Source organism: Bos javanicus, chromosome 4 (genome assembly GCF_032452875.1).
Source record: "Bos javanicus breed banteng chromosome 4, ARS-OSU_banteng_1.0, whole genome shotgun sequence".
In the NCBI taxonomy this organism is placed as follows: Eukaryota; Metazoa; Chordata; class Mammalia; order Artiodactyla; family Bovidae; genus Bos; species Bos javanicus.
The window spans coordinates 34,143,540-34,166,425 of record NC_083871.1 but is presented as its reverse complement, the minus strand read 5'-3'; the positions used below and the strand labels follow the sequence as shown (position 1 = coordinate 34,166,425).

At 36.3% G+C, this 22,886-nt stretch overlaps 1 protein-coding gene across 8 annotated transcripts in view; it reads right to left on the bottom strand.

The window, feature by feature from the left end:
* The window catches only part of ELAPOR2 (endosome-lysosome associated apoptosis and autophagy regulator family member 2), a 222,447-nt gene that overhangs the window by 30,785 nt on the left and 168,776 nt on the right, over positions 1 to 22,886 (bottom strand). For all 8 annotated transcript variants that reach the window (XM_061413755.1, XM_061413763.1, XM_061413762.1 and 5 more), the window contains 10 exons: positions 19,276 to 19,456; positions 17,708 to 17,836; positions 12,441 to 12,531; positions 11,724 to 11,826; positions 8,625 to 8,762; positions 6,641 to 6,904; positions 5,770 to 5,943; positions 3,336 to 3,525; positions 1,574 to 1,670; positions 916 to 1,017 (listed from right to left, as the gene is read on the bottom strand). In XM_061413755.1, coding sequence (XP_061269739.1) covers positions 916 to 1,017; positions 1,574 to 1,670; positions 3,336 to 3,525; positions 5,770 to 5,943; positions 6,641 to 6,904; positions 8,625 to 8,762; positions 11,724 to 11,826; positions 12,441 to 12,531; positions 17,708 to 17,836; positions 19,276 to 19,456 — 1,469 coding nt within the window. The remainder of the gene's footprint in view (positions 1 to 915; positions 1,018 to 1,573; positions 1,671 to 3,335; positions 3,526 to 5,769; positions 5,944 to 6,640; positions 6,905 to 8,624; positions 8,763 to 11,723; positions 11,827 to 12,440; positions 12,532 to 17,707; positions 17,837 to 19,275; positions 19,457 to 22,886) is intronic.

The following is a 22,886-nucleotide window of genomic DNA, read 5'->3' as shown; positions in this document are numbered from 1 at the left end:
TTCCAATCCTGATGTAATATAAGCAGGATTTATTAAAATCTCATAAAAGTTACAGTGAAAGTAACAAAAACAAAATTAAGTCAATCATTTTTTTAAATATACATTTTTTGCTAGCTTGATGGATAAAAATCTGCAAATCAAATTATAATCCAAAGGTACCTTAACCCTAAAAATATTAGAAATAAATAATCTACATAGTAGACAATGAATAACTATACAAAATAAAAATCAGGAGACACTATGAGAGCATTTTTTAAGTTTACAATCTTAAATTCATGAAATTGCTTAGTTTCTCTTACTGTTTCCAACCAAAGTGGCTGTATTAATCAGATCTAGACTGTGGACAGCTAACAGCTCAATGCCAATCAGTTAAAGGAACGATGCTATGTATTCTACAGGTCAGACTCTAACTTGGTGATTTCCCCACCAGTCATTAGAGAACTCAAGAACAGGAAACTCATCTAACCTGACCTTCATCCCTCATAGAGAAAGAAACTATGACAAAGAGGTTAGATTGCTTAATCTAGGTCACCTAGATAGTTCCTTGCTGATAAAGAACTATAATCCAGGGCAAGTCTTAATCCAGCTCTTAAGAAAACTGACACTAGATAGTGAGACTCAATCAAATGATACAACAATATAGTTATATATTACTTAAATAATTTTCAAGATAATTAAGACATGCAGGCAAACAAGATGAGAATCTGTCATTGAGGAGACTGAAAGTGCTGAGACTCGCAAGGACCTATACCTCTTAACAGGCAAGCAGCACATCTGGAAAACAAAAATCTACAGATTCTTTGTTCCCTTTCTGCTTTACACCCATAGAGAATGTGTTTTAAAATAGCAAGGTTCTGGAGAGTTGTGCTTCCTGATAAATACATACATGAAGGAATCATATTGAAATAAGACTACCTGGGGACAGAAATGGCTCCCGCTCCTGGTTTAGCAGGATTACACCTCATTTTCACAGCAGTTGATCGGCCATTTACACAAGAGGTTGTAGTTGTAGAAGACCTATTAGAAGGCAAAGGTCACTTCACAAAACAAATATGACACAGGCTTCAAAAACAAAAACATTCTGTGTATAACTGCTCCTATGCTCTATGAATAAATGAAAAAATGTATCAAAGTTCACCAATTCAGAATTTTAATATAGACTTAGTTCATTTACTTTCACTGACTATGAAAAGCTGCCTGCTCCACAGGTAAAGTGATATGCTATCATCAAAGGATTAATAGAGCTATTGTAATTATAATCAAAATTATAATCAAAAGAATTTTTTAAGGTATTAGAGGTCATAGTGACTTAGGCTGATGTTTTGATGTGTGAATTACAAATAATTACTGCCTAGACAATGAATAGTCTCTTTATTGCCTTATTTAAAAGATTATATATATGAGAAAAATTACATAATGCTTTCTAAATATTCCATGTTTCCTATTTTTTACTGTCTTTCATTTAAGAACCAACTACTGATTATCTATTCAAAATAAGCTACTATGTTAGAAACCCTGAAGTGATGTCCTTATGATTAAGAAAATAATCAAAAGAAGCAGCATGTTCACTTACTTATAAAAGAAATGCACATCTGGTATTTGGCTTGGTGAAACTGGGAACATATCTTCTTTTATATTAATATTTTGTAATGTGGTTTCAACTGTTACTCCTAGATGACAATGAAAAAGAAACTATTAAGCAATATGGGAAAATTAGGTTTACTTAGTCTCTATATCTAAAGAGAAAATAGCTTTACTTTGAGGCTGTCATTTTAACTAGAAATATCATATAAAATTAATGTATTATGTAAGAATAATAAACCTTACAAGGTTTCCAGAATAAAAAATACTCTACTCCTTAACTTTGCAATTTTGCTTTAGTCACTTTACTTCCCTGATTCTTATGTCCTGAATTTGTAAAATGCATGCAATAATTTAGGTGGTCTGCATAGTCCCTTCTAGTTTTAACATTTCAACAATCTATGATTATAACTCTCAGCCTCTTGTGAGTTATGTTGAATGAGCTGGGCTACTTTGCTAATGTAGCTTTTCATCCATTCACATTCATTATAAACACATTTGACAAAATAAAATTTTGTGTGCCCTAAATATTTCCAGAAAGTAACTTCAAATTTTATCTAAAAGCAAGGCATTCCCCACCCATCAACCCCATGCAAAACGATAGCCGAGTCAAAATGCAAGCAATAACAGCAACCTTTGTTCTAAGAGTTCTGATGCACAAACTCAGTAACTGTCCTTGGTGCTGAAAATTATAGCAAATGTCCTTGGTGCTAAATTCTTCTGGAGTCTATCAGTGGTACTGGAGTGGGTTGCCATTAACTTCTCTAGGGGATCTTTCCAACCCAGGGATCAAACCCAGGTCTCCCACATTTCAGGCAGACGCTTTACCATCTGAGCCACCAGGGAAGTCCAGAGTCTATAACTGCTACTGCTAAGTCAATTCAGTCGTGTCTGACTCTGTGTGACCCCATAGATGGCAGCCCACTAGGCTCCTCTGTCCCTGGGATTCTCCAGGCAAGAATACTGGAGTGGGTTGCCATTTCCTTCTCCAATGCATGAAAGTGAAAAGTGAAAGTGAAGTCGCTCAGTCGTGTCTGACTCTTAGCGACCCCATGGACTGCAGCCTACCAGGCTCCTCCATCCATGGGATTTTCCAGGCAAGAGTACTGGAGTGTGGTGCCATTGCCTGGTTCTCAAATCTAGCTGCAGATTAGAATCGTCTAAGAAGCTCTTTAAATTGTTAGATTATCATATGCATTGTTAGATCCCTAATCCTACTCCAGATATTTTAATAAACCAGATCCTTAAGAATAACTAGTTAGGGACCTGATTTTTTTTAAAGTTTCCTATACTTTCTAGACCAGAGATAGAAAGGGCAGATGGAGAATAACATTTAGCACACTCACTCTTGCTGTTTGTCACCAGATTTCCTCTGGTATGAGAAAAGATGATAAAAGCTGGTGACAGATATGATTTAAGTCTATATTGTGTTTGTTTACTCTTCTTCTTTTGCTCACAGTTTGGGAGGTTATTATTTTACCTCAAAAATTCCTAGAAAATCTGATGAAAGACACAGATTGCCAGAGAAAAACATGTCATATGAATTAATACATAACTCTGGAAGCTTCTACTACTCATTAAGAATGATCAAAAGATCTTACCTGTAGGGAGTTCTAAACCATGTTATAAAGTGATGACTTAGAATTATCTGTGGGTTTTAATCACCTATGGTAAGCACCACTGCAGAGACAAGTTATCAGTACCATGATTTTAAACAAATGCATGCATGAATATATGAACCAAATGAAACTTACCCAAAAATGTATCTGCCAGAATGATGGATTGTGATGATAAGGCTGCTCGGAAACCCTTACTTTCAGAAGGAATAATAGTTGACTGGCACACAAATGCTCCTACCAAATTCGTGTAATCATCTGACCCTGCCACCATTTCCTTTACTGTAAAGTCTGTTATATTGTTGGTACAGACAGCCAACTTCTTCCCCTAGGAAAACAAAGTCAGAAATAAGTTTTTACTGAAGGTAAGTTTCTAAACTGGATCTCAGCTTCCTAGTGATTCTAGCAGAGCATTGGCTCTCTCCTCACCACAATTCTGATTTCAGGGATCTGGTGAGGGAGCACAGGCACCAGTATTTTTTAAAAGCTCTCGGGTGCTCAGTCACTTCAATCATGTCTGGCTCTTTGTTACCCTATGGACTATAGTCCACCAGGCTCCTCTGTCCATAGGATTCTACAGGCAAGAACACTGGAGTGGGTTGCCATGCCCTCTCCAGGGGGTCTTCCTGACCCAGGAATCAGACTTCCATCTCCTGCATTGCAGGCAGATTCTTTACCCAATTCCAATGTTCAAACAGGGTTGAAAATCTGACATTCTAATGAATATAGTGATTCAAGGCTGCACTGCTCCCCCAACTACAGACTTCATTTGTGCTGGGTGAAAGCCACTTGACTTAAGGAAATATAAGTCATCTATTAAATCTTCAATTCTTCAGACAACACTGCATACAAAGGGATCGGAAAACTGCTGGTGAAAGTTTTAATGCCAAGAAAAAAAACTTGCTCTTCCTTCTCCTGAATAGGCCTGTGTTTGGCAGAAAAGTATTGTCAAGTCTAAAAAAGAAAATATAAAAGTCTAGGACAACATCTAAATTCTAAACAGTTGGTCACTATAAGTGTTTTTATTCACCTACTCTTAGACTCAATGATGTGGATCTGCTCAAGTTCACAGTATGTTGAAAGGAATACAGGAGCTTACTTTTTTAATCATTTGGAGGATAGTTATAAAACTGGGAAGACTTTAATTTTTTTAATATAGTATGTTTAAATATACTATAGTTCCACTAAAAATCACTTTAGCTTACTCTATAATTTCTGTGAATAAATGTATAAAGAAAAAGAGAAACACTATTTTACTGGTCTTAGATGTAGAATGTGCACAGATGGGCATAAAGAACAAAGATTTCTCTTTCTTAATGCAGCTAGCAATCTTAACCTACAAAATGTTTTCTCTCCACCAAGCCTGCTCACCACAATACAGGTGCAATATATTTTTACTAAGCTTAAATTAAATTGTTGAGACTAAAAGATAAACAAAGAGAAAGAGCAGAGAGAAACTACTGAGGAAATGAATAAGAGAATAACAGTAAAAGAATTAGAATAAAAAGGAAAGAAAGAGAAGGAAGACAGAAGAGAGAAGACAAAAGCTAAGTCAGTGGTCATACAGGAAGGAGATTGAGAAGTGTGATATACTGGGTTGGCCAAAAAGTTTGTTTGGGGTTTTCTGTAACATTTTAAGAAAATGCTGGAAAAACTTTTCAGCCAACCCAATATAATGGAATTAATCTTCTTCACTGCTTTACACAGCATTTAACACAATAGGTATGTAACATATAATTATACATTCAGTGAACTTAGTGACTAATCAAGTGAGTGTGCTGGACTGCCCCGTGTAAAATCAGGATAGGACAAATGTCACACCATGTAAAAATGTATAGATCTTTCTGTTTGAAAACCTCTGTAGTCATGAGATGTCTTTTTATTTCCTTTGTACAAAGTTTGGCACAGCAGTTCAAAATGAAGACAATAGGAGTTAATAAGGGAATAGATATGGAGAAAATGAATTATACTTTCAACTTAGCTAAGGGTGAATATATACATCCCAACTCCAACCTTGTATGCCCACAAAATTATTGGATACAGAGTCCTGTAACTCTCCCTTTACCAGTATCAATTAACATTCTACTTCTTCCCAAAGAAAATTAAATCCCCATAATCTATTAGCAGAGGCTACCTCATCAACTGACACTTACCCCCTGCTTATTTCCATTTTGTTTTTGGACAAACTTCCTCTGAAAAGTCTTTTCTTTTTAACATAAGCAACAGTAAAACTTTCTCAAACCTTAACTTTATGCCTAAGAAATAGGTGGGATTGACAAGTCTGAACCACCTTTACAAAAATGAAAGATCCTCAAAGCCCTTACACCATAGCTTCAAGCTTTGGGGGTTCAACTGACTGGATAAGTGCTTTGATGGACTGAGAACCAGACAAGGATGCTCCTGGTGGAGAAAACTGCCAACATGCCAGAAGGCAACAAAGGATTTAAGCTGTCAAAACTCACTTTCTGACATTTGGCTGTTAGTTTCCATAGAGATTTTATTGGTCCACCCACACAGAAAACAACTCAATCAGAGCTGAAACCTGGCCCCATCTCACCTTGCCAGAACTCACCTCGTGCCCACATAAACTGATATTGAAGAAATGGAAGTACTTTGTTCCTTTGGAGGTAAAGCTGGGACCATTCATTAAGGAGCCCACACTGCTGAGGTTGCTGAAGTCATAATGCAAACTTTGATTTTCTTTTTCATGGTAGAAAAAGCAGTCACTGTAGCACACTGAGTGGTCCTTTGACCACAAACATTAAGAAATCCAAAACAAAACAAAGCAAAAACAATATGGCAGGAAAGAAAGCATTAGCTGCTATGAAAAAAAAGTGTTTCCTAAAAGTACTAGGTTTAAAAACTATTTCAGTAGTTTTGTCTTAGTCATGGCATATTTTACCACTCTAATATAGAAAATTTCTAAACTCTAGATTTCTCTAAGCAAAGTTCAGAAGAGTTAGAATTTTTTAAAGAGTGAAGTTATTCTAAGATTAGTTTCTTGTGGAAAGGTATTTTTAATCAATAGCCAAAATGCCCTGTCATGCCAGTTCAAATAGACATCAAACTATTTTTTACTTCACTCATAGCATCAATCTTTTCCTTTAAAATGTTACAAGATACTCTTGCTGTTCTCCATATACACCTACAGCCTACCTATAGAGAGGCAGCTTACTTGTTCTGTCATAATGGAATATACAAGAAATCACTTTTAATATTTTGGGAAGGTATTCTTATTTAGATGTTCTTAATATTCTATGTCCCCAGTAATTATCATTTTTAAGACACATGTTAAGCACTCAATAGATGCAAGGCAAGGTAAACTAAGGAAGGGAATTCAAAAAGCCATTTATAAATATAAATTAGAAACATTAAGAGAAACCTTTGAGTTTGTCTATTAAAATATGCTTTCCTGGGGATAACTGAAATACAGACCCACTTACCTGAGTGCTTCTACTCCCAGGCCCACAGGGAATACAAGCCTCCTTGCCATAGACCTGATGTATGGACAGGTAGGTATCAGGTGGACACTCCATGCACTGGTTGGTTTCTTTCTCAATGTAGTGGCCTGGGGGGCAGGGGACACACGATGAGCCCGACTGTTCAGAACCGAGGGCACAGGCACGGCATGAGGACGCCACCCCATCAACTGCATTAGTGGCAGTGACAGAATAAATCTTCACCATGTCATTGATGAACCGTCTCTTCTAAAAAGAGAGCAGAAAGTAATGACTTCTGCCTTGGCACTCAGTCGTACAACCAGATTGTTTTATGTTCATATCACCAAAATAACTAAGCAAAGTATTCCAACCTAGCAGTTTATAACTGACAGTAGATTAAGGGTACTCCTTTTTGGTACTTTTCTTTTTTAAAATTATTAAGACTTAACCCAGTTCACTTTTCACTTTCATGCATTGGAGAAGGAAATGGCAACCCACTCCAGTGTTCTTGCCTGGAAAACCCCAGGGACGGCGGGGCCTAGTGGGCTGCCATCTATGGGGTCACACAGAGTCGGACACGACTGAGGTGACTTAGCAGCAGCAGCAGCAACCCAGGTCTCATTGCAGGCAGACGCCTTAACCTCTGAGCCACCAGGGAAGCACCTAAGACTTAACACTAGAAGCTAATTTTCATGGTTATAGAGTTCCAGGAATTTTGCCACAATCACCATGAGATTATATCATAACTGGTAAAAATTCAGGCATATGTATAGACTTGGAAGAACCAATACGATTTAGCAAAAAGAGCAACTGTATCTCCCATCACTGTTTATTCTGATCTAGTCTAAATATCATGATAAACATGTTTATAATGATGTTTACAGTGTGGTAAGTTGAAAAAGACTTGGACCAGGGATTAAAAAGTCCTTACTTAAACACTAACTGTGTGACATTGATGCAACTGCATCAGTTCTTTGGGTCTCCTCTCCCTCTTTAGCACTTTCCTTAACCAACACGCTCTGACTTCTACTGGATGCACAACAGAGAGTAAAAACCTGGATCTTACTAATACTTTTCCTTCTTGTGACACTGAGTCAATTAAGGTCTAGTTTTCATCAAGCAGTGAGCACCACTGTATCAGTAGAGAGCAGCTTCTTAAATGCTTTTTGTCTGAGCTAAAGACAAAAGGGAGGCCAGGAAGTCTTCTATAGCATGTTCACACCCCACAGGCTGGGACTCTGAACTCTCATAAAACACAGCTGGAGTCAAGTGAAACCTGAGGAACAGGTTCCTCAATGAAAGTCTGAAGAGAAAAGAGAAAATGCTCTCCATCTGCCACCATAGTGTTAAGGCAGAGCTTAAACAGTGATTTACCTTATTCGCACCCTCGGAAGGTCGTTATGATGGAGATCTACCACAATAACATGTACTTGAAGCATATGATGGAAAATACTTACGAGAGGATTAAGGTCTATTCTATTCTAGCAGAAAGTAAAAGAGAATAGTTCTGTGTTTTAACCCAACAACATGTACACAGTCTTCAAGCCACAGAAGGTGACAATCGTGACCTTGAAGTAACAAACCAACACCAAGAAATGGCATCTAAGCAAATGACAGATCATTCAGACAAAGAGGAAGAAAGTTACCAGCCTTCCCAAAGGCTCAGAAAGCTTTACAAGTAAGTTTTTAAATAACTACAAAGTAAGATTTTCTTCCGCTTAAACTTTTAACAGCTATGTTTATTCAAAGTGTGGAATAATTCTAAGATGCGTTGTCATTCCTTTTCATAGTCTTGCTCTCAAAACACAAATAAATATGTGTGTATATATATATATCATTTTATACCAGTCTACTCATAACAAAATGATTGATTTCACATCAGTAAAAAGCTAAGTCTTTTCCTCCAGTAGATTTCAGTCAACACTTTGTATAAATCTCCACAAGGAGTATCATCTTTGCTCTTTTTTTTTAAGTGCTTGGAACTTACATCTTGACCCTGATTGGTCCTCTGGAATGCCCATGTAAATGTAAATGTGGCATTCTTGAAGATGACATGGGTATAAGCTTGTTTTTCTTTGGTTCCACCCCATGACTCCACCACATTCGTACTTTTTCTATTAATATCCTAAAATACAGTAGAAAAAACATATATATAAGAAAGCACAAATTCAGTATGAATATACATGAATATACATCACAATCCTATATTTATATTTACAGTAACCCTATAGGGTTTGTGAATATTCATCTGCAGAGCATGTAAGCCTAAAACTCTCAAAACCTTCCCTTCAAGTCTACACAAGCACTCACTAGCTTAGTAATTACAATGTATCAACCACATTGCCAATATAACCTGAAAGAGATCTCAAATCAGTATGTTTAAGGAGTTATTCTTTTGTGAGAGAGATTGGTTCATGTGTATATGCGTGTGATTCTAGCATAGGAAATACACATAAGGAAAAAGAAAACAAATTTCTCAAACTTCTGACAGCAAACTTCTAGGATCCTCATAAAATAACAATGCTTTCTTTCCATCTTTTTTTTTCCCTTGAAGGATTCTGACAGGTGACTCTTACACAGGAATTCTAAATTCTCTCTGAATTATATTTGCAATTTACAGTGCAGATTAGCCAGAATGTTATTTTATGTTCATGCAATCTTCTTTTGTTTATATTTGAATTCTAAAAAGATGAGTCTGTGTAACATTTTATTTCTGATTTCCTTAGCTAAATTCAATATCTAGAATATTATATGAATGTGTGACAGTCCAACCAATATTATGTCATTAACATGGTCAGAAAGCAAATGTAGTAAGTAAAGCAAGAAATAGAACACACATCTAATTTATTTGAAATGAAAAACTGGACTAATTCTGAATTTTCTAATTAGTCTTCCCTGCAGAAACCCTAAAAGATGACTTAGGAATTTGGACAGGCCTCTTTTAGTTATCCGAGATGTTGATAAAACAATGGCATGAGCTCAAGCCATATGTCTTTCTTTCTATGATGCAAGGGCAAGCTTTGACGACAAACATGTAATAAAGCAATCAGATATGCTATAAAGATACGTTTCTTGAGTTCACACCACAGATAGGAATAACAGCATATGCTTGTCACACGTTACACAATTTCTCACATTACCAAACAACCAAATAGTCACACATGCCACTTCCAAAAAGGATCTCATAATATACTGATAGTGCTTTGTTAAACACCTTCTGGATATTTATTTCAATAACAAATGGAATATTAGTTTTGCACCTTACCCTTGCAAAACACTACATGATTTTCAAAGCATTTTGATGTGTTATTTAGGTGATGATATCTCAAAAACTCTTGTGCAGAAATCAAATCAGAGTAAAGAACACTAACAGATCCTGCTATGAGCCAAAAATGCTTAAGATTGATTTTCCAAAATAAATATTAATATGTATAATCCTTACCCTCAGGAATGCTTGATCAACTGAGAGAGACAAATAATGAATACATTCACATAATTAAAATAGGGTTTTCTCAAAAGGTTTTAGGAGCACACTGGAGAGAGTGGTTAACTTTACTTAAAGGAATAGGAGAAAGCTTCCCAGAAAGGTGAGGTTTGAGCTGCCCTTGATGTATTGTGTGAATGGGTGTTCACCAGACAAAAGAGAAAGTCATGCTAGCTTAGTGTGCCAAGGCATATGAAATGAAAAAGGACAGAGTGTTCCACTAACAACCCAGGATATCTAAAGAGGGCTGAGTAGTAACAGCAGTTTGGTAACAGAGGCTGGGCAAGAAGTACAAAAAGCCATATAGATGCCATGCTAAGGAATTTTAAATGTATTTATAAGCTATTGGTTCTCTAGCATTAGTGCATATTAGAACCAACCTCAAGGCTTGCTAAAATACAGAACGCTGGGCCCTATCACCGGAGTTTCTCAGTAAGACTAGTGTAGGGCTCAGAAATTTTCATTTCTAAAAGTACCTAGACCACTTCACAGAGAAGAGATTGAGCGGATCCACAGAGAAGTGGCATTCAATAAAAGCTCCCAAAAAAAATAAATAAATAAATAAAAGTACCTAGGTGATGCTAGTCCAGGAACCACACTTTGAGAACCTCTGCCATGGGCAATAAAAAGCCCCTAAAGGTGAGGGCTGCCTCTACTATTGTTTTTATGTTTATAAAGATAATTTTGACAGCAAAATGGACAGGATGGAGGTAAGAAAAATAGACAACAGACTACTGTTGAGAGATAATAGGAATCTGAATTTCAGTCATGGCACTAAGTATGAATAGGAACTAACAGATTGACGAAACGAGGAGAGAGACCTGAGAGAATTAAAGACTTCTTAGTCACGGATGTGTTGAAGATTAGTCATCATCTTCTTTTACTACCATCATGAGTTAATACTTAAATCTCCACATATCTTGTATATCATGCAGGAAACTGTTAACAGACTATTAACTAGCTACCAAAGGACTGTTGGAAAAAAATTAATCGTGTCATTGATGTCACCACTTAATGATAACACCAAAGTCTTAGCCAACAACCTTCTAATACCTGCATGAAGTCTTAGTAAATTTTGTGTTGCTACTTTTTCTCAAGCTATTAGATGAGATTTATAGGACATCTAGGGGGAAAATGGGCAAAATTATAACATGTACCTAATAAAATCCTTTGTCTGCATGTATTAATTTAACAAGGAAGAGTGTCGTTTTTCCCAAAGCTCTCCCACCTCCATTATTTTGTACTCTCACTTATTAATACATGCTTTTCCCTCATGATGGCTTGAACTGCTGAGTGGTTACTAGGGCAGAATTTTCACTTCTGTTAGTGGCATATTTTTTGAAAAAATTTTCTCCAGGATTAATATTTCCTGGCTTCTGTCTGTCACCCATACCTCATCACTAATTTCTCTCCGTGAGGAATGAGTGCTTTGTAGACTTCGCAACTCTTAGTGAGTTCTTTAGACATTTTTTAATGTTTTTGGAAGACTCTAAAAATGGGAAGAAAAATGGGATTCTTATCCCAGTTTGTATAAATAAGTTCACACTTGAAAGAGAAGGCTAAGCCTAGAAATATACCTCTGAAAGCCAGTCTTTCACTTACCACCATGAAGTACAGAACACAGTCAGCTGAACAGAGGGTCTCAAAAACAAATGTTATTCTTCCCAGTTCAGAACCCATGGCTCCAGTCATCGATGTTGGTGGTCTATTTAACAGATTAAAATTACAATACTTATAGCATGTTCTAAGTACAATCTGGAAAAAATTAAGTCACTTTATTCACTAGGCTGAAAGCCATGCTCTTCTCTCGTCCTAGGCTACTGCTGCACGGAGTCTACAAAACCACAGCGATATGCTCAGACCTCCTGGGGTAAATGCCGCCGTATAGCCTATAGCAAGAAAAAAACTCCAATTGGGAAATTCAACATGGGGGACTAAAGCAAATTGTGAATTTGTAACATAGTACTTTACATATAGAACTGCGAAAAAACAATAAACCAAAAAAAGACTCTCCTGTAAATGTCTTAGACTACTATCTCTGAATCAAGCATCCAAGAGTCATAGTTTTCATAATGCTTGGATAGAGTATTTTTAAAAACTTTCAGCTTCATCTAATATAAAATTAACAATTGCAGTTCCCCAATTGCTGATTCTATAAATATTCTTTAATCTATATTATCCTACTCAGCTTGCTATTTGCTAAGTACATCACAGTATAATAATAATATATTTTATAAAAGCAGTCCTGCTTCATCTGTTTCTGTTGGGAAACAAGCATGAGGATTCTTACATAAGGGAATCAAAATTGGTTTTCCTTACTTAAATCCTGGGATATGCAAGTTTAAGATCAGGTAATCATTATCAGAACCTCCAGCCCCACTCTGGATGTGATCTCCAGCCACCTCCCAACCTAGAAAAGATAAAGCTTATCAGCAAAAACTCCATGAATGATTTCCAACAATCTTTTTATAAAAGGCCACAAAAAAAGAATTCCCTTTTTTTAAATTCCAGTTGTAAATTGCATGCAGATGTAGATGCCTAGATATCAATAAGACATTGCATATGATTCTCCAGGAAAAATCAAGTAATGCATATTTTTGCATCAAAGTTACTTAATGGTAAAACTAACAACAGTCTTCTCAATGAAGCATGATTTTTTTAAACAAGAACAGATGGTTTTTATCCAGTTTAATAAACTAAGAAAAAAAATCCTAGTCTTCAGTTAACCAATGGGAAATAGAAACTTCAAATTACTTAATGAAGATGTGAGGTCTGGAGTTCTTTTTAGAGTTCATTGTATTATTGTTCCCTAATTTAACACCTATTCACATTCACTTACTTATTAATTCACTGAACTGGCATTGAGTCTCATGAACCATGATACACATTAGGGAAAGAGAGCCGAAACTGGGTCCACCCTCACTATGAAATCAGTACAATATAAGAGACACAGCTAAGAACAGTCAAAAGTATGGGGTAATGCATGCTTATAGAATGTAATGTGAGTCTGCCCTCTGCAAAGAAACAATCAGCATGCCATGGACTGAAATGGCCACAATAAAATGTAAGGAGATGCAGCCCTCCAAATACCATCAAACAAGGTTATTAATTAATGGCAAACCTTATTAATGGCAAATCTTTGCAAGAGGAAACAAATACATCTCATGTTTGAACACTGGCTATTACTATATGTTTTATTATATCGCCTGCCTAAAAAACTATATTGAAGTTCTAACCCCCTGTACTCACGAACAGACCTGATTTGGAAACAGAGCCTTAGTAGATATAATCAAGTTAAGATGAGGTCATTAGGGGGAGGCTTACTCTAATATGACTGGTGTCCTGATGAAAAGAGGGAAATTTAGACACAGACACTCAGGAAGAACACCATATAAACACACAGAGACACAGAGACCCAAGAAGACAGTCACATGAAGATGGAGACGCAGATTGGAGTTATGCTGCCACAAGTCAGGGAATGCCTGGAGCCACTAGAAGCTAGAAGAGGCAAGGAAGAGTCTTCCCAGAGAGCCTTCAGGAGGAACATGGCCCTGCCAATTCGGGGGTTTCAAACTTCTAGCCTCCAGAGCTGCAAGAGTGTAAATTTCTGTGGTCTTAGAAAGAAAGAGAAGTCGCTCAGTCATGTCCGACTCTTTGCAACCCCATGGACTGTAGGCTACCAGGCTCCTCCATCCATGGGACTTTCCAGGCAAGAGTACTGGAGTGGGTTGCCATTTCCTTCTCCAGGGGATCTTCCTGATCCCGGGATCAAACCCAGGTCTCCCGCATTACAGGCAGACGCTTTACTTTCTGAGTTACCAGGGAATCCCTGGTCTAGAGGAAGCCAATTCCGGGGTTTCAAATTTCTAGCCTCCAGAGCTGCAAGAGTGTAAATTTCTGTGGTCTTAACCCCCCCAGTTTGTGATACATTCTTGCAGCACTTTTGTATTTTGCTTTTTCCCTCAGAATGAATCCCACATTTTTCATGTTTCTACACATAATTTCTATTTTGAGTTAATTTTTATGTTTTTAGAAACTACATTTATATTTATTGTAAAATTTTGAAAGCTACAGAAAAATTTAAAGATGAAAAGTAAAATTATTTATAAATTCGCCACCCAGAAAAAAACTACTGTTAACATTCTGAGGTGTTTCTTTTCACTATCTTTTTGATATACACATGGTTTTACATAACTGAAATCTTATTGCTGATGACATTTTGTTTCATAGTTTTATACACTAACATTATTACATAAGCATTTGCATGTATAAATGGCTCACCAACATGCTAATGACTGAGTTGATAGTTTATCATGTAGACAGATATAACTAATTCTCATAATGTAAGAAATCACTCCCACTACAGTGCTTACCTCCTGCTGACCATACATCCAGTGTAACCATTTGGATTGTTTTAGCTTTTTTAAATAGTTTAAGTGACACTATAATTAATATATTTTTGGTAAAGCTTTTCTATATTTTTCTAGAAAAGAACCCCAATAAAAGAACTGAGAGAGTTAATTCCTAGGTAGGTTGATAAGTAGTCTAGGGTCCTCAAGGAGGAAGGGGTCTGGGGCTTTCAAGGAGGAGATAGGGGTCTGGAGATCTCAAGGAAGAGAAAAAAGCCAATGTTTTTTTCTTTAAGCCCAGAGCTAATAACTGCACAACAAAACAACTCATCTTGCTCAAGGATATGTTTTTCCTTAAACTCTGTACCAATGATTATATAACAACAATGTATCCTGCTTGAGGACATGTTTCTCCTTGAGAACCTTCTGACTAATCCTCTCATCTTAAAATGTATGTTGTGGGAGTGGGTCTTGGAAAAGTATATAAGGCCTTGATAAGACTAGTGAGTGGGGGCACTCTCCATCCCCCTTCTGATGTCTATGTCAGAAGCTTTCTCTGTCCTTTTTTTCACTTTAATAAAACTTTGCTACACAAAAGCTCTTGAGTGATCAAGCCTAGTCCCAAAGCTAAATCTCCTTCTTTGGAGATCATGAATCCAACATCGTTCACCGTAAGCTATCAGAACTACTGGGTCAAACAAATATATTTTTTAAAGCCAATATTTTGTACTGTTACTCCGATTCTGAAAGCAATGTGAATACATGAGGAATATTTATTAAATACAGTGGACTAAATGAAAAAAACAAAGTAACTCAAACTTCTCAGAAACCTCCCAGCCCAAGTAATGAACAACATTTCAGAGTATTTCTTTTCACTCTTTATCGAGTGCATAATTTTCTTTAAAATTATCCTTAGGTTCTATTGTATAATCTATTTTCTGTTTTTTTTTTTCACTTGGCATTATCTTCTCATTTTTCTAATAATCATTATATCAAAAATACTTTCCCATTAAAAATCTTTGTTACATCTAGTGTTAAAGAGTTAACAATATGCTATAAGGTTATATCATCATTTTATTTAATCATACCCCATGCTGAAAACTTTGTTTTCTCATATTTTTGACTCTCATAAATAATACTAAAATTAACATATCTGTGCATAATTTCTTTCTTTACATCACACAAGTTTCCTTGGTGTAAACTCCCAGATGTGAAATTACTGGGTTAGAGAACGGGACCATTCAAAATGTTTGAAATACTGCCAAATTGTTTTCCATATGGCTGTCATTTTTAATGATTACATAACATTTCATCCAATTAGTACAGCATGACTTTTATAAACATTATCATATTGTTGGAATTTAGATTATTTCGTTTTGTTATTAGAGATAATGCTCAATGAAATCTTCATGAATAAACACTAATTTGTTTACAACTTTAAATTCCTCTTAGGCAAAATTCCAGTACATAAAGATGTACTTATACATACCTGTTCCACAACCATGGGAAATTCCAATTGAGCATACAAAAGAACCTCAAAGTACTTCAAGTCACACAGTCAAGTTGGTCAAAGCACATCCACTTTAATTCCATGATGCAGTAATGACCTTACGAGACAGGTTACCCTGGGCCTCTCACTTTGATCCCCATTATTCTGAGCACTGCTTTCCTCGAGGCTAGTTACTGAACCACCAGTCATAAAATTATAATCACTCTTTATCTTTGTATCTTTCACTTACTGTTTGCTATTTCAGTATCACATGCTAATATTGCAGCGATATATACTTAAATTGAACATTTCAGAAAATCAGGAAAAATTTAAATTATAGCCTCTGAGTGAATGAGAAGCCTTCCCTGGTGACTCAATGATAAAGAATCCACCTGCCGATGTAGGAGACAGGATCTTCCCTGGGTTGGGAAGATCCCCGAAGAAGAAAATGGCATCCACTGCAGTATTCTTGCCTGGGAAATCCCATGGACAGGAGAGGCTGGCGGGCCACAGTCCATGGGGTCGCAAAAGAGTTGGACATGATTTAACAACTAAACAACAAGTAAATGGGTAAGCAAGTGGCTAAATTAAATATTGTCATGAGATTTAGACTAAGAGTAACATCTTTAAAAAATTAATGTTTCAGATAATCCTCACTAGTAAGTGCATGCACACACAAGTGTACCAATGCTTTCATCAATACATTCTTCTTATTTTTGCAATATCTCAAACTTCCTCAACCACAGGATAATTTTAGAACATAAACCCTATAGTCAGGTAATAATTACTATGTAATTTCTCCTTCTCCTTTAGGAAAAAAATCCCAAAAGTGGGATTAAGTGATAAAGAGTACTGTTCCATAATGTTCTTTATATATAAAGGCTTCCTTCATGCATCTGTTTAACCAAAATTATTCAAAGATCTAGGATTTGTCAACCTGAGTACTCATGTGTACACCTCACTCCCCACATTTCAAATCTGTTTATTTGGGATAGGTGCTGATGTAAAACAGATGTGATTAAATAGCATTTTTCCAACGATTAAATACAGTATTGAGAAAAACTGAACTGATAAAAAATACCAGTGAACTTATAAAAGTAAAGAGCACATTTTAGTATCCGTAACATCTATGTCTAGTGTCAAGTTTAAAAATGCACATACAGATATTGTCATTCATTCGAACAACAAATATTGCAGAATAACTAAGTGCTACGCTCACTAAAACGTAAGAATAAATAAAATTCAGCAACCATCCTATAGAGTTCAGCCATGTTTCCAAGTTATCAGTAAGTGAGGTTGATACATGTTTGTAAACACGGTCATAGACTCCATAGGAAGAGGAATAAGAGATGATTTAACCCTCTCCAAGCTCAGTGCTGAGCCAGAAAACCAAACCAGGCAGAACACTCTCATAAAGTGGTATGTATACACTATGACCCTTCCAAGAAAACAACATAAATTTCATTGCCTCCCTTAGTAATCTATTCTAGTATTTATAACAACCATGAATGGTGATCCTCAATATCTATTTCAAAACTGACTCCAAAAATGCAAAATAGTTTATATTCTTATAGGACAGTCATGTGGTTGCAGCACTGTATTAACTATTTTTATGTGAGGTCTGGGAAGACAAGTAGCCAAGAGATAAGATTAAGGTTCCTCATACCAATATTTAGTGGGTTTTTACACAAGTGAGTCCAAGAGTCACTACCACCAAAATACATTAAGAAGGCTGATTCTGAACTCACCATTCATTCCGTCACACTTTGAATTCCCAACATTGAAACAGGAGGTTTTCATGTTGCCAGGAAGTACATTCCACCATTTATATTCAAACCCAAGTGCAGGCTCCGTTCCTGCTGGACATGATCTACATTCTACAAGAGACGAGTGGGACAGAGAACTACAATGATGTCACATCTGGTTGATTTCCTCTTCCTCTGTTCCAAGCACTACTAAACTTCAATCATCAGGGAGGCAAATAGTAAGGAGAGAGAGTAAAGCTCTTAAGGATTAACAACTTTTTCAAGAGCAATCTGAAAGAAAAATAATTCTGGGTAGAGTATACATATACTTGACTAACATGAAAAAGGAAACAAACACAAACTCTTCTAAAATAATTTCTTTCATTTCTGGGCGTAACTGCTTATACTGAATTAATTTGCATAAGAAAGGTAACTCTGAAACAACTTCTCTTACATGTGATTTTACAATCAGTTTTCTCCATTTCATAAATAAAGAAATATTACATCCTTCCTATTAGTTACTAAACTTAACAGAACATTATATCACTTAATTATGGACTGATGACTTGAAATTCAAAATATAGGGTATACTGAAAAGTGATGACAGGAGCTGTGGGGTGTGGCAAGAGTCAGATTTATAAACAAACCTTATTTAAATTCATATTTAAATCTGCAACATTAAAATAAAGTGTCTTTTACAACCATTGTTTTCACGTAGCCAAGACACTCTGCATTACCACATCAGTAAAAGAAGGGGAGAGAGAGAAATTGTTTATTGAGCAAGCATTTTCTGGTACTGAAGTACTACAGGAGACATTTTCATATACTTCTCAATGATGATGAGCTAGATATTATTCTCTGCAATTTTACAAATGAGAAAACTGAATTCAAATTAGTGGATACATCATACTATTGATAGCCTGGCAGGAAGCAGATTTGAACACAAGTCAGTTCAACTGCTTTTTATGCTCTCAAAGGCTCTGGATATTAAGCATACAGCATGGCTATACTCAAGTAAGGTATCAACAACAATAATGCATTGTAATCTTTAATAAAATTAAAACAAATTCTGTAACCATCTTTCTTTAATATTGTTAAGATTTCCCCAAATGTACACGTTGAAACAACCTACTTAGGGACTATTTAATTGCTACCCGATCAAAATAATCAATTTTTTCTAATATTATGGTATAAAATGTGATTATTCCAATTGAAATAGGAGTTGTATTTTATGCTTACATCAATGTTTGTGTGCACACACACTGGAAAAGGAGCACTTATCCTTAATCACTTAAATTAGTGGAATTCTCTTAAAAATATCCAAAGCATCATCCCATTAAGAGGATGTGTGTTACATGAAATGCCATTAAAAAACTATTCTTTGCTATACTGAATAAGCCACTGCAGTCTCATAATTCCCTTATATTTCTTAACTCTTCTTCAGCCTGTGAGATAAGAAAATTATGTGTTCTAAGGAATTTTCCATAAAAGCAATTCAGGACAATGTCAGTGTGACCCAAAAAGTTTATTTTACTAAAGGTCTGATTCTTGGGCCAATTGATATCCCATACCCTTTGTTCCATCCGAAAATGTTCCAGGAGGGCAGGGATGGCAGGAAGATGATCCATTGTTATAAAACCCAGGGTTGCAAGGTGGACAATCCTTCTTCTCTCCAGAAGGGGGCAACCTAATAGCATCCGTGAGATCCTCTCGGCAGATTTTGGGCTCTATCCATTTGTACATTATCTGTGTCTGCAAAAGAAAAAGAAAAAAAACAAAAAACAAAAAACTTGCAGGTCCTGTAACATGCTTTATTTGCTTTAAACTTCCAGTAACAAAAATGTTAAACTGACAGCTTAGGTAAGGTCCAAATAGTGACAGAACAGAGCGCCAGCTGAAGAGAATCTAAAACTTCAGTAACAAAATGAGACAGAAAAAAACACTTTGGTCGGAAAACGACAGTTACCTCCAAATGGTTTTATGCTAAGCTGCAAAGACCTTACCTCATATACACAGGGTATCATTATGAAATTCCTCTTTAAAACATACAGAACACGACTGCAACTCTTACTCTTCTAGCCACTTGTTCACTTTATCCCATAAATGCCCTAAGTTTCTCTGCAGACTATGTTCCTTGTGTTGAGACCCACCCCTCACTACTCTCTTCCTTTCCCCTTTCTACAGCCTACATCATCTTGCTTTGCACATAGTGATGATAAAACAAAAAAAGTTACATTTTTAGTTGAATATCTCTAGCTTCACATTTCAATCCCGTTATTTCATACACTGGTAGCTCTTCTCTGAGTCTTTCCAAATAACCTGAGGTTAGACTACAAGAGCCGTAGCTAAACTATTTCCTCCTGAGGCTTCTAGGCCCTGCCACCTGTGTTCTAAATGACAGGATTAAGATCTCCTCTACCTTCATGGAGGGTAGTCTTTTAAACTTTTCTTCTCACACATGCATGTACCCAAAAATAAAACAAAATACAACTAAGTAGCTACAAGTCAGCCAAACCCAGAAAATTGTGATTATAAAATTCTTATATTTTGGAACTAGAAAGAAACATTAAGTGAGTTAGCCATTTCAAAACAAAATGTATATGCTCAGCAAAAAATAGAAAAGGCAGTCTACATGCAAAGAAAAAAATCACTCAAGTTCTTTCATAGTTTAACACACTTTTTAAAAATAGACTAAAATTTATTTCATATGTTCAGCTGAAAGTACCATTTCTCCTTGAAAACAATGATAAGTCTAATATTGAAGCAGGAGAATCAAAATTAAAGACAATTCTCTATAGTTATTTCCAGTTAATAAATCATATATAGTAAGCCCTTGAGGCCACTCAATTTTATTCTCAAATATTAATAAATTACCTTATCTGATGAAAGCTACTTAAGAACATAGTTTAAAAAGTAGATGTCTCAGCAGAATTATAAATAACTGTTGTTTGGGATTTTTTTTACAATTCTGCATTTATGGCCTATGTCATGATACAGCTTAACCAGCCACTTCAACCATCTGCCTGTCTCACCATCTGCAAAAATGATTGCTATTCCTGCTGGAGTTTCCTAAATAGCTGAAAAAATTAATTAGATTCTGTATCCAACAGGAGCTCTCAATTCCTCTGAGAAAGACAATGTAAAATTCAGAGAATGTAAGCAAATAAACACATTATGTTTAGGGGATTGTCTTTTTAAAAATCTGGCTTAATAAGTATAGAAAACAAGTTTCTGATGATGATCAATTCACAAATTTGCTGATTTATTTTGACATTAACTAAAACTGCAATGAGTTATGTGTGAGGTATTGCACTGTTGGGAAGAGATGGCTCCCACATGCCAGTGGGTGTGGTGCTGAGGCTGTGCACTGAAGGCTCATCTTGAAGGCATTGTGCAATCATCCCCACCATTTCAGGAGCTCAGTTATATTATGCACAAGTTTGTAAATGAGGAAACTTCAGATAAGAGCCCCAAAGTCATACACAGCTAGTAAATGGTAAACTAGCACTAGCCAAGGAGAGTTGGTTTGGTGAGGGTAAAAATAATAAAAATTTTTATTGATTTTAGACAAACTCCCTAACCACATTATTTTCAAACCAAGCACAGTATATGTTTAAAATTTAGAAAATGTGCACCACCTTTAAACACTTGGAAGTCAAATTGCAAATGCTCTGTAGTAAAAGTTTTGTTTGCAAAGCCTCTTGCTTCATATGCAGATTGATTCTGTGCCTCTCTAATGTGGACAGATGCTTTCAAGTCTGGCTGACTGGGGAAAGATAATGATTAATATTAATGATATTTAGTACCAGACGGCTCACAGTGCAGGTGAAAAACCACAATCAACTCATTCTTTGGCAAGTTGAGATAAAATTATGAAATGCTTTATGAAACTAAAACCCTAATAGACCAAAACTTAGCAGATTGCCATTAAGGCTACAGAAGAGCTGTAAGATCCATGTATACTTATATTAAGCATGAGTAAAATATGTTTTAAAGAGATGCATCAGACGTATCAATTGGAAGCTGGTTTTCACATAAAAATACCATTCAAATTTGAGACTGGGTTTGCCCACGGTTGACAGCTTTCTCCCTTTGGAAGTCTCTGCACAAACCCACCAAACCCTTTGCAGACTGACAGCTCATCTAAGCTAAATTACATGTGATTTAAAAGGATTTACTGATTGCCACTCCAGCATAACAGCGTGTGCATCACAATGTTCTAACTCAAAAGTTTTCAGGCAAACAGTCTATCACTCACCTCTCTGCCTCTCCCAAACCTTGATACTCTCCAGCTGCAAACCACTGGGCACGTATCACCACTTCTCTTGGAAGTACCACACCATTCTGCCAAGGTGTGAAAGACCACTCCTTCAAGGTTGGGCTCAACATCCACAAATGCTCTAAGCTGGTCCTCAGCCCACACTTCTATGTATCAACATAGAGTGAATGTCAACATTCTAGGAATCAGTGAACTGAAATGGACTGGAATGGGTGAATTCAACTCAGATGACCATTATATCTACTACTGCGGGCAGGAATCCCTCAGAAGAAATGGAGTGGCCATCATGGTCAACAAGAGAGTCCGAAATGCAGTACTTGGATGCAATCTCAAAAAAGACAGAATGATTTCTGTTCGTTTCCAAGGCAAACCATTCAATATCACAGTAATCCAAGTCTATGCCCCAACCAGTAACGCTGAAGAAGCTGAACGACTCTATGAAGACCTACAAGACATTTTAGAACTAACAACCAAAAAAGATGTCCTTTTCATTATAGGGAACTGGAATGCAAAAGTAGGAAGTCAAGAAACACCTGGAGTAACAGGCAAATTTGGCCTTGGAATACGGAATTAACAGGGCAAAGACTGATAGAGTTTTGCCAAGAAAATGCACTGGTCATAACAACCTCTTCCAACAACACAAGAGAAGACTCTACACATGGACATCACCAGATGGTCAACACCAAAATCAGATTGGTTATATTCTCTGTAGCCAAAGATGGAGAAGCTCTATACAGTCAGCAAAAACAAGACCAGGAGCTGACTGTGGCTCAGACCATGAACTCCTTATTGCCAAGTTCAGACTGAAATTGAAGAAAGTAGGGAAAACCACTAGACCATTCAGGTATGACCTAAATCAAATCCCTTATGATTATACAGTGGAAGTGAGAAATAGATTTAAGG